The sequence below is a fragment of the Peromyscus eremicus genome, chromosome 15 (genome assembly GCF_949786415.1).
Source record: "Peromyscus eremicus chromosome 15, PerEre_H2_v1, whole genome shotgun sequence".
In the NCBI taxonomy this organism is placed as follows: Eukaryota; Metazoa; Chordata; class Mammalia; order Rodentia; family Cricetidae; genus Peromyscus; species Peromyscus eremicus.
In genome coordinates this window covers 82,379,768-82,393,096 of record NC_081431.1, presented here as the reverse complement: position 1 = coordinate 82,393,096, position 13,329 = coordinate 82,379,768, and the positions used below count along the sequence as shown (strand labels likewise).

At 35.9% G+C, this 13,329-nt stretch overlaps 1 protein-coding gene across 1 annotated transcript; it reads right to left on the bottom strand.

Moving 5' to 3' along the window:
- Positions 1–2,571: 2,571 nt before the first annotated feature.
- On the bottom strand, positions 2,572–2,874 carry LOC131925835 (small ribosomal subunit protein eS21-like). The gene has a single exon (XM_059281212.1). It carries the CDS (start codon positions 2,872–2,874, stop codon positions 2,623–2,625), a length of 252 nt encoding a protein of 83 aa, XP_059137195.1. The 3' UTR covers positions 2,572–2,622.
- Between the last annotated feature and the right edge of the window lie 10,455 nt (positions 2,875–13,329).

Genomic DNA, 13,329 nt, shown 5'->3' with positions numbered 1-13,329 from the left:
GCAATATGTATTCACAAATAAATTATTTTAAAATAATTAAGTAGAAAAATAATGTTATATCTGTAAAGAGAATTGTTAATCAAGTAAAATGAAAATTCAAAGAAAATGAGCACTCCTTAAATATTTTCCAAAATGACCCTTTGGCAGAAATACATATTTCAAAAAAGTAATAGGTATTTTATAAGCAGACAAACATGTCTATTTTTCATAAGTGAGTATTTAAGACAGAGCTGCCTTAAGATTATAAAGATGTACATGGTAGGCAACTAAGAAAATACATGCATGGTGGGCAACTAAGGAAATGAACATGCTATGGGTAGCTAAGGAAATGCACACATGGTGGGAAGCTGAGGAAATGCACACATGGTGGGCAGCTGAGGAAATGCACACATGGTGGGCAGCTAAGGAAATGCGCACATGGTAGGCAGCTAGGAAGTCTGCAGTAGCTGGAGAGAGAGTTCAGCAGTTAAGAGACTTGATTATATAGCAAAAGATTGGAGTTTGATTCCTAGCACTTACACCAGGCTGCTCATAACTGTTTGTAACTCCAGAGCCAGGAGACTCACACGCACATCGCCACACAATGACACACATACATAAACATTAAAATAAAATAAACATTTCTTTAAAAAAAGAAAAAAAATTATAGTGCTTTGATTTGTGTTTAACACTGTGAATCTGTACATGAAGATAAGTCTTAAATTATAACTTCACATTGATTAACTTTGCCAGATTCCTAACACGTAGGACAAAAAAAATCTATGTTGCAATTTTATTTTTCTGATAGATTGCATATTTAATAAATGTTAGATATTGCTAATCTTGAGTGTTCATATTTTTATTTCTCTTGGGACTAGGATAACAGATTGCTACATTCAGTATTAAATGGCAGCATATTATTCTACTGACATGGCTTCAGTAATTGACCCAAATATAGTAGAAATCTAAAAGGCAGCAATCAAGAAACCCCAGACTTTGTGATTAATGTTTTCTCCAATGTCTTGAAACATGGACAGATAAAGAGAAAACTCTGAAAAAGGCCAGATATCAATCTCAAAATTGCCACTTACTAATTCAGTGACATTAGGGGAATTGTAGGTTTTTATAATACAAACAGACAAAGGTGTGCATCACCTCAAGACATAGAGGGCTAAGCAAAGGAGATTAGATTTAAGATTCTTGTTTTAAAAAAAGATACATAGAAATGATAGAATAGAGGGTAGATTATTGAATCTACTCAGAAAAATAAAGAGAAGATATAGGTATAATATAGATAAAAAGATAGATTATTAAATCTACTTTTAAAAGACAATTACTAGTTTTAAATACTTTACATTGGATTGGATTTTTGTATATTGTATACAAATTATATATATTGAGATTGATATTGCTAGAAAATGCTATACATATATTTCTAATCTTGTTCAAGATATTGTACTTATACCATTCATTTAACAATGTAATGCAATTTGCTGATTCTTGAATGTTATTATTACCAACTATTAGGATATGAAGAAATGAAAGTTAGTAGTTAGACATTACAATACAACTTGTAGTCATATTAGGTATGTTTTCAAGATTGAGCAGATATATTTTAGATAGACAGGTCATCTTCAAACGCTTCAGAGATCTACAGAATATGGCATTTAAATGTTTTAATAACTTAGAAAATTTTTCTTTTTTTGTTATGACTATGAGACATGCCGGCTCCTGGCAGTACCGATGTACTTCAGAGAAGATATGGACATTGCAGAAATTGCATATGGAGTTAACTTTCATTGTGGCAAAAGTTAGCCATTGGACAACAAAGTATCCTCGAATCGACTGCTGACAAACAGGACAAAATGGACAGACAGGACACGAAACAAAGGACTACTGATTCTTTCTAAGGCAAGTGTGGTTGTGGCTTTAACAAAAGGCATCTTCTGAGGCCAAGATAATATGGCACCATCCCTGAAGTGGCCTTTGCAATCTGGAAAGGTACAGTGCCCTTTTCTTCGAAGGCAGCTGAAGAGGCAGTGGACCGATGGCTTCTGATGTGCAGTGGAACAGCAGCTGAAACAGTTATTCCTGAAGAGTAACTAAGCTGACATAGTCTAACCTCTCGGTGGTAGACTGGCATTTAGTAGAGGGATGCGGAGAAGAATGGAATGCCAAGATGAAGACACACACATACAGCCAAGAAGAATGGACAGCTGAATTCCAAAAACATCAACAATTTCCAGAATATAAAATCCTGAATCATGACATGACACTAGTGGAATTCAGGTGTTTCTGGTATATGGACTGCTCTCACCAAATGTGAGGTCGAACTGTTGACCTTGTGTACATCCTACTTCACAAATGAGTCTGTCAGATATGCTAAGCCTGTAGGCTGAAGATGATGCACCAGTACTGTGGAGAAACCTCAGGTGACTGTCCAGGCATCTGGCTGTTTCTATCAATTCACATTTTTTTTTAAAGCTGTTTGCATGCACTTCCTGTTTTTATTTTTTTTAATTTTTTTTATTTATTTATTTTATTTATTTATTTATTTATTTATTTATTTATTTATTTATTTATTTATTTATTTTTTTACTTTCTCACTTGTATTTATAACAAATATTCCCCGATCTCTTCTGGTCAAAAGTTCTTTGAGACAATTCCATCAGCCTTAGCCAATCGGAGAATAGAGTCATCTGATTCACCCATCCTTCGAATGGCCCCACAGATAGCATAGACTTTAAACTGGCCATTAAACCGGCCTGTGACCCTGTCAACCTCGGCCACATTCATCTGGATGGATGCGTGGTCCTTGGCACCAATAATGCGGCTGCTCGAGGAGCATTTCCGCGGCATGTACAGGTCCACGAACTCGTCGGCGTCGTTCTGCATGTCGAGGCCGTGCCTGCTCACTAGGCCAGCGGGAGCGCAGAACCTGTTTTTATTTTTTTAGGTAATATTATTTGCTTCTTGGATCTCTGAGGGAGTTGAACATTAGTTATAGTTATAGTTGAAAATTAAATAGTTATAGTTAGTTAAAGATTAGATAGTTATTGTTTTCCTTGTTAAGAATTTCAACAAAGAAACTCACTAAAGAGTAAGTGTGTAATTTGAAAGATTTATAGATAGTTCTGTTAGTAATATAAGTTAGGATAGAAAGTAAATCAGGTACATTTTGGACTTACCAAAATAGGATAGATAATGGAATTATTTTCTCTGAATATGTCAAATGCAAATGGACTAGACATTGTTTAGGTATTTATTGCTTGTATATATTGTATAAAGTTATTGTACATTTTGTATATAGTTTTTTATATTAGTTATAACGTTTTTCCTTTTTTTCTTTTTATTAAAAGAGAAAGGGGGAAATATGGTGATACTTCATTTGTGCTGAAATGTAATTTTATTTGTATGTTAATAAATAAAATTGCCTGGGGGTCAGAGCTAATAGCAAGCCATAGCAGAAGTCTGGCAGTGGTAGTACAGGCCCTTAATCCTGATCACATGATAGGCAGATCTCTGTGTGTTCAAGGATACCACTGGCATGGAGACACATGCCTTTAATCTCAATACCAACCATAGAAGATCTGGAGGTCTGTATAGACGGGCATTGGCAAGGAGGTCATATGGTTGGTTTTACAACCAATGAGAAGGCAGAACAGAACGTCAATAAAAAGACAGATACACAGGAGGCAGGCCTCTTTCTCAGGGGAAGGACAGCAACAGCAGTAAGGAGTAATAAGGCAGTTTTAGTCTCAGCTCTTAGCTACTGCTCTGACCTCTTGGGCTTTTAACTCTGTATTTGGATCTGTGTTTCTTATTTAATAAGACCATTACATCTACAAATGAGAATGAATATTAATGAATAATGTATTAAAATCACAGGGTTGATTCAAAAAATATTTTAATGGTATTGAAAATTAGTTTCAAATGGGGGTGTTTCACTTCTGGCTCTGACCAACAACTTCATGAATCCCCTGCCTCATGTGTGTTTTGGTGTGTGTGTGTGTGTGTGTGTGTGTGTGTGTGTGTGTGTGTGTGTTTTATGAATATTATTCATGCTTGTTAATTTTAATTATCAACTTTACATAACCTATGATCATCTGGAAAGATTTTTTTTTTTTAAGACAAGATTGTTTTGTATAGCTCTAGCCATCATACAGCTCAATACATAGACCAGGCTAGTCTCAAACTCACAGACATGTACCTGCTACTCTCTCCTTAGTCCTGGTACCAAGGCATGAAACACCACACCCAGCGTTGGAAAAGAGCCTTAATAATTGTCTAGTTTAGGTAAGCCTGTGGTAATATTTTACTTGTGCTGAAATGTGGTGATACTTTATTTGTATGTTAGTAAACAAAGGTCAGCCATTTTAAGTAAACAAGAAGTCAGGAAGCATACACCGTTAATCCCTCTAGCAGGTAAAATCTCTGTGTGTTCAAGGCCACACTAGGGAAGAGATCCAAGTGTGGTGACATACGCCTTTAATTTCAGTACCAACCATAGAGGCCTGGAGATCTGTATAGACAGAGAGAAATTGACAGAGCTGTGCAGGAAGAGGAAGTGAGGTAGCTAGGTTAAGAGAGCCAATGAGAGCCAGGCGGTGGTGGTGCACGCCTTTAATCCCAGCACTCGGGAGGCAGAGCCAGGTGGATCTCTGTGAGTTCGAGGCCAGCCTGGGCTACCAAGTGAGTTCCAGGAGAGGCGCAAAGCTACACAGAGAAACCCTGTCTCGAAAAACCAAAAAAAAAAAAAAAAAAAAAAAAAAAAAAAAAAAAAAAAAAAAAAAAAAAAGAGAGCCAATGAGAGAGCAGAAAAGCAAGGCATATAAAGCCTGGGTAGATAGGAAATCAGCACATGTGGAAGCTGCAGAGTTGGTGAGGTAAGGTTGGCTGGTGGTTTTCTGTAATTTTTCTAATGGTGTAACTCAAATTTCTGGCTCTTTTTTTTTTAATTTTAATAAGACAATTTATAAATTCATCTATATTGGCCTATAGACATGCCTGTGTAGGATTTTCTTCATTACTAATCGATGTAAGCTGACCCATCCCATTGTGGGTGGCACCATTCCCTAGGCAGGGGAACTTGAATAGTACCCAGCTGAGCAGAAGCCACCGAACAAGTAAGTATCCACCTTTGTCCTCTTTCTTTCTTTCTTTCTTTCTTTCTTTCTTTCTTTCTTTTTTTTTTTTTTTTTTTTTTTGGCTGTGGATATGATGTTTAAGAGTCTGCCTTGACATAAGCTGGAATTTTAAACCAAATAAACCCTTTCTTCCTTACATTGCTTTTACCATGGATTTGTCAGAGCAAGAGCCATAAAACTAGGACCATCTTTTTTTTAATTACTAGCCTAACTTCCTATAGAACAAGAATAATCCCAAGCTTGCTGTTTAGTTTTCTTTTCTGTTGCTGTGATAAAATATTCTGACAAAAACATTTAAGGAAGAAATGTTTTATTTTATCTCACATTTCAAAGTAAGAAAGCTAAGGCAATAGGAGGCTGAAACATCCGGTCACACCACTTCAGCAATAAAGAAACAGGAGATGAGTGTTACCCGGATGTCTTTCTCTGCTTGTACAGCCCAGCATCCCATTGAAGGGAATGGTGCAACCACAATGAGTGGGTCTTCCCACCACAATTAATGTAACAAATTTAATATCCCATACGCACACTAGAAGGCCTGACTCCCAGGTGAATCTAGATTCTGCCAATTTGATAATTAACATCAATGGTTAATGCTTGCTTAATGCCTTAGCATGAATTCTCTTCAGATCCATCATCAGTCTTTTGGCTTATATGTGTTCCCGTGTTTTACAGTATCATAAAACTACACAAAATATACAGCAATTAGCACACTGACATATCCACAGTCAGAAACCCCACACGTATTATTAAACAATAAAATTATTGTTTGCTCCTGTTGACATGCAAGATGGGGAAAAATGAGAAAATTAACATAGTGGGCACCTGGGGCATGCTGAATAAGGAATCAACACATCAATTCTAGCTTATGACATAACATAAGAGGCTTAGTAACCACAAAAATTCCCTATTACAGTATGACTTCTCCTGGGGATATACAAACTATATCACTCTACCCAGATAGAGAGTCAAAGACAGACTAGAGTCATTATTCCATCAAATACAACTTCCCAAACCACCAAGTTTATTAGGGTTACTTAACTGTATGTGAGACCCTAAGGCAACTGCATCAATGAGGAACACACCTAGCCTGGGTAGTCAGTATCTCATGAAAACTATATATCTAGATCTTTCTGAATAATTTGCAGGTAGTTGGATAGGTGAGAGCTTATCTCCACCAGGCTTGGCTACAAGCATCTCCTCTTCCCTGCTGTATTTCTCCATAAGATCTTCCATAGTCTTGTTAGTTTGGGTGTTCTCAGACTTTTGAGGTGTGATGGCTATTTTGATTGTCAACTTAACTACATCTAGAATGAACTATAATCAAGAAACTGAGGGTACACCAGTGAGAGATGTTTTTGCTTGGTTTGAAGTAGGTGAATCCACTTGTAGTTGAGACTCTTGAGGCAGGAAGACACACATTTATCTGGGCCTCACCTTCTGGAAATGTATATAAAGATATGGAAGAAGGAAGCTTTTCATCTTTGCCTGCTTGTCCTTACCTTGCTAACACATCTGTTCCTCCACTGGCATTAAAGTCTACTTATGCAGAAATCCAGCATATACTGAAGACTACCTGAGACATCCAGCCTTGTGAACTGAGCAACTACTGGATTCTTGGACTTTACATTCACAGTCAACAATTGTTGGATTATCTGGGTTGCAGCCTTTAAGGCACTCCAATAAACCCCGTGTGTGTGTCGGTGTGTGTGTGTGAATATATATATATATATATATATATATATATATATATATATATATATATATATATATATATATATATATTGGGGTATACATATTCTATAAGTACTGTTAGCCATCAGAGGCCTGAATAATACATGAGGCTTGCATACTACCTGGACCTCATGTGCTTACCTCAGCACCACCAGGAGGGAATGTTTGAGTCAGAGGAAATTGCTGGAGAACATAGTGTTGTCAGATAAACTTGAAATATCTATTTAAATTCCGAACTTTCTAATAAACCTGGATTTCAAATAAGCACGTGGCTTATTTGATAGAAGAGTGATAATAAATGGTTCTATACTACACCCAGTTTAAACAGAAATAAAAGAATATCATTAACATTTGCCCAAAAGGTCATGAAAAGTAATTAAAATGAAGCTAGGAGATGCTCATTTGATGAGACATGTGCTGGACAGAGAAATTCATCTTGGGTCCCCAGCACCCTGGTAAATGGTGTATGTACATTGTGGCCTCCAGGGAAGATAGAGATTGGAATCTCCAAGCTAAATCTTCAAGGTCTGGGTTCAAGTGAGAAACCCTGCCTCATGAGTGAGGTAGAGAGAAATGTTAAGGAAGAAGATACTTGAATATAGCAGCATCACCCTACATGCATGTGCACCCATGTAAATATGTCCACACACAAATGCATAACATACATGGCTGCACATCTAAAATAAATAAATATAATACAAACCAATTATAATAGAATATGCAAAATTCAAATTTCTGTTTAGATTAAAAACTTCAATGAAGAAGTCTCCATGTGAATGTGTTAGTTTGTTGGTTATAAAAGCAGACAATACAAGCAGCATGTATAAGTTCTTCATCTGCTCATGAATAAACCTACTGATGACCTTTGGCACTGGGAGCCCAATTAGTATTTGTTTTTATTTCTTTTTTATTTTTAATTTTCTCCCTTCATAGCTTTCTAACTCAGTAGGGAAATAAAAAGGGGTGTGTTTAGGAAGTAATTTTCATTAACTTTTAAAACATTTTCCTGAGTAGAAAAGAAAATTACCCCCTTGCAAGGGCAGCATGGGGGTTACCATCATACTAAATTGGTTTTCAGTATGACTTCCCAATTTTATAGATGTTAGAACTAGGGTGTATTAAGAAACATCGTTTTTCACATTCTATTCTGTTGTTGTTATTTTATTATTTTTACTCTTTGCTCTTTTAAGAGCCCATCCTCCAGTTCCCAAATAAATACACATAGTCTTATTATTACTTAAGTATGCCTGGCTTTAGCTTGGCTTATTTCTAGTCAGTTTTTTTTTTAAACTTAAATTATCCCATCTACCACCTGCCTATTGGCTCTTTTGTTTCTTACTTCTGTATATCTTACTTTCACTCTTATTCCATGGCTGGCTGTGTGGCTGTGTGGCTGGTCCATAGTGTCCTCCTCTACTTGTTCTCTCCCTCCTTCTATTCTCATTCCTTGGTATTTCTTCTTTCTCTCTTTTTCCCATTCTATATATTTTCTCTGCATGCCAGGCCCACCTATCTTTTCCCCTGCCTTGCTATTGGCCATTCAGTTCTTTATTAGACCATCAGGTGTTTTAGACAGGCAAAGTAACACAGCTACACAGAGTTAAACAAATGCAATATCAACAAAAGTAACACTTAAAATAATATTCTACAAAAATACTTGTAATCCCAGTATTCAGGAGGTAAATGCAGGAAGATCATAATTACAAGGTCATCCTGTCAATCTAGTGAGTTGCAGGTGAGCCTGAGGTTCCAGGTTAGCCAAAGCTACAGGGGACTGTGTCAAAAATAAACAAAACTTCCCTGCTATCCAGTATACCAATTTTACTACCTTAGTCAAAAGAGAGTCAATCTAATTTAAAAAATGAAACCTAATAACAGCATCTTACTATCAAGCCATTGATTGAGATATATACCAAGAACAATGAATACTTTGCCAATAAAAAAAGGACATGATGTTGATAATCTATGTGGGGGGAGAGAAGAATGGGTATATTAGTGCATTGTAAATATTCACAATGTCTATATTTTCAAACAATGTATATGCATATCAAATAGTTTGAAGGTCAGAAATATTAAGTGTTTCTTACATGACAAAATCAAAGTTCATATAGGGCTTCTTACCTTCTACTTACTCTAGGAGAGACTGATTTCTTTTTTAGAAAGTATGTACACTTTGGCCTCATCCACTCATCCTCTCCTTTCAAAATAAGTCTCTAACCTGTGCTTAATCCCACATCATCTGTTCCATTCTGGTCCTTCTGCCTCTCTTTTACTAGACACATCACTATATTAGATCATTCCCAAATGAGCTCCTTATAGCAACATTATTAACATCTATCAAGTCCCTTTACTAGGGGATTAAGATTTGGACATCTTTGGTGCTGCATTATTGAATATATCCCAAAGAACTAAGTCAGAATACATTTGAAGACAGATGGTTGATCTGATTGAGAAATGATGTGATGTGTGTCTTAAATGATAGGAAGAGAATCCAGGAATGAAACAGAAGAAGATGTGCATCAAAGTATAACACTTAACATACATGGTCATTTTAACATAATTTAATACTAACAAATGTCTAACAGAAATGCCCCCTGACATATAGAAAATATGGAATTTCCATTAGGCCTTCTTTTGTAATTAAAAGAAATATTGTAGGAAGTATGTCATACAGGTATGCCATTTGTGAAGGCTTTTCTTGGGAAAGAACTAGGTGGTGTGATTTAACTGTATTATGCAAATTAATCTTTTGTTCCCAGTTTATGAGCAGAGAAATTACAATCTTCTTCAAAACTTTTAGTGTAAAAATGTTACATTCATTTTCCCAGGAAATCAGTAAACCTGATATAAATAAAATTTCACCAAAAAAGGAAGGAGTCCATGGGAAGTTACTGTTTACAAATTATTGTGATATTCTATGTCAAAAGTAGCTTTTAAGGAGGCAAAGCTAAGTGAATGCTCTACCAGGTAAGTTTTAATTTGACTCTGAATTTATCACCTGAAATACAGGTATACATGTGCCTTCTTAGTAATATGTTTGTTATTAAATAGAATACTACAGTAAAAGTACCTGTGCTATCAAGAAAGCTCAAGGTGAAAGGACTTACCATTTCTTCCTGGTGGCCAGAGTTTCATCCTCAGCACCACAGAGGAAAGAAAACCAACTCTAGGAATTTATTCTCTGACATCTCCATGCATATTGTGGGATGCATGAGGGTACATGCATGTGCCCACACACAAAACTTACATACACACAACTCACATTAGTAGTCCTCTGAATTCCAAACCAATGCAATAGGACCTGTTTGCATGTACACATTCACTCTTGCAAGCAAAATAAGTAAATAGACCCTTTAAAATTAAAATAAAACTAATGAAAGTATGTGAGGTATCCAGTTTATGGAATCAGTGTTTTTCTACAAATGTCCATATAAGTGTCTGTCTAAGCATCCATTGACAGATGTGATGCACAGACAAAGAATTTTTGGTGCATGTGCACAACAAAGGTTTCTTCCTCCACAAAGGAAAATAGAGTATGTCATTTTCAGGAAAATGAATACAAAAGGAGATCACCTTGAGTGAAATATCTCAAACTCAAAAGACAAATATTTAATGAATTCTCACATATGTTGGCCATAGATTTTACAAAGATGTACATCCTTTTGTATGTGAAAGTGAAAGAAAGAAAATTTGGTAAGAATTTTGGTACTAGCAGCAATGGGGAGAAGAAGACTTGGGGGGGTGGCTAAACACAGTCAAAATAAACATTTGAAGGAAAATGTTTTCATCAAACACATCAAAATGTACAATGATTATATACCAGCAAAAGATTAGGTTCTTAATAATAGAGGAATGGGTGCAGTAATGTATTTTCAGTAAATGGGCAGAGCCTTTCATCTAGTCATTCATTCTGCTGAACATCTGTAACATGTCAGATTTAAGAATGGAGCCAGTGCAACCACAATACATCCCAGGGGAGAGCTGGACCACTCCTGATCCCTATGGAGCTCATCAGGAAGAGACAGCTTCTTCACACCAAACTCACCTTCTACTCACTAGAGTGGAGAAATGACCACCTAGCTGTAAAAGTTCATACTATTGAGGGCACAACAGGAGGACTTTGTGGGTCTGAAATGGAGAAAGCAGTGTCTTTCACTATGACAAAACCTTCTCTCCTAAAAATAAGCAATAACTCAGAGGTGTGGGTTAGAGTCCAGTATAGCCAGCAGCCACCAAAACCACTCAGAACACTGGCTTATGAATTATTTATGCCCAAACTAGAAGAATGAAGCTCATCAATATGAGGTTGAAGTTTATCATACCAGCCTGAGGGTAGATTTCATTATGTGAACCCATGTTAAACATTTAAGGATTCTCAGTAGAAACAAGTTACCAGGACATGCTAGAAACAGGGTCACAAGATTTTACACCTTAAGTATAGGCCTGAAATTTGATGACATGCTGTGGAATAATCCTCTTGTACACTGTAAAGATGTGTCACTTGAATTGGTTTAATAAAACACTTATTAGCCAGTAGCCAAGCAGGAAGTATAGGCAGGACAATCAAACTGAGAATGATGGGAAGGAAAAGGGTAGAGTCATGAGTTGCCAGCCAGGAGCAGGAGATGAACGTGCCATGCTAATAAAGGTACCAAGCCACGTGGTTAATCATAGATAAGAATTATGGGTTAAGTTATGAGCTAGTTAGTAATAAGCCTGAACTGTCAGCTGAGCATTTATAATTAATATAAGCCTCTGTCTGTTAATTTAGGAAGTGGCTGCTAGGTATTTGGGAACAGGTGGTTCGGACATGAAAGGCCTGATTACAAAGTCAAACTTCTTCCCTTGGAAAGCATGAATAAAATTTACATGTAGAAGATGAATGCTCACTCAAGATAATGGAAAGTTACAGATTTTGTTATAAATTCCAAGTGGTCTATGCTTGTCAGGATGGGTTTAGCTTTCTAACCATCTAGTATTAATCTTGGACATATGATTATAGAATCACATTCTACTAATAGGTAGAAGTTGATAGACAGAAAGACAGTCCAGTGGTATCATGTCATTGCTTCATGATACTTTTTGAAAATCGGTGAAATTTGAGTATTCTTGTTGATAAAAGCAGAACTAAAAGCTACTTGGTTTGTAAGGATAATACCACAATTTCTTAATTGTTTATGTACACGATAGGAATATTAAACTTAAGAAAAAAAATTGTGGAACTAAGAAGATGGTTTAAAAGCAGGTAAAGATCCTTGCTGCCAAGTCTGAATATCTAAGTGCAACTACCTTGGCTCACATGGTTGAAAGAGAGACTGCATCCTATAAGTTGTCCATGGAACCCCTCAATAAATGAATTAATAAATAGATGTTATTTGAAGCTTAAATCAAATTGATTTCTTAAAAAAGAATTAAATTTGTAATTTCCATACATGATTGGTAAATTTGAAGTATATGTATTATTATTTTGTCTATTCACATAATCGACAAAAAAATAAAAAATAAAAAATAAACCAGATGAATGATGAGGTATTGGAGAAACAGAAAAGAAGAAGCAAAGGGATTTTTCTGTTGAGGTGGGTTTAGTTTTGTTTTGTTTTAGTTTTTCTTTTTCTTTTGTTCGCTTGCTCGCACACTTTGATTTGTTTCCTATGTGGGGGAAATGGCAAGGATGTGGGGGAGAATATGGGGGGACTGGGAGGTAAACAGAATTGGGGTGCATGATGTGAATCCTCCAGAGAGTCAATAAAGAAGTTCAAAAATGAAATTAAAGAAAAATGCTAAATAAATCATTTTCTGTACTCCCACACTACAGATAACTTTACAAATATATTTTAATATTCCAAAATAAACCAGACACTATTTAATTGAGAGAGCAGATGTGAATAGGTTCAAAAAAAAAGATGTGAAGAGACAAAAAAAAATCAAACACCTATGCTGGATTTGGTAGGAGTCCTCAGAAGACACTGACTGAAATGTCACATGGTCATGTCATGTGTGATTTATCCTCCAAGTTGAAGAAGCATATTTACAAAGTCCAGAGATAAGAATTAAGATGCCAGTAGAGTACAGGACAAGCATTTTTTAATTTAATATAACTCAAATCCAATAATAATGAAATTCAGGTACCAGGAAATATATATAAATGTAGAAATTGTAAATGATTAGGATATAAGTTTTAAAAAGTACTTTGAATCAAGATAAGAATAATTAATTTGCAAAGAGATATATCTGAAATGGAGTGTATCAATGGTAAGACAATTATTTCAGAAGTAGTAGTTTATGGGTTTATTTTATTTTATTTACTTTTCTGTGCTCTTGGAGGTTTTGCTTTTTCATTTTCATAAGGAATATCAGAACTGGTGAGATGGTGCAATGGGTAATAGTACCTGCCACACAACTGTGAGGATCTGACTTCAGATCCATAGGACCAGTATAAAAGGCCAAATGAGGCAATGCATGCCTGGAA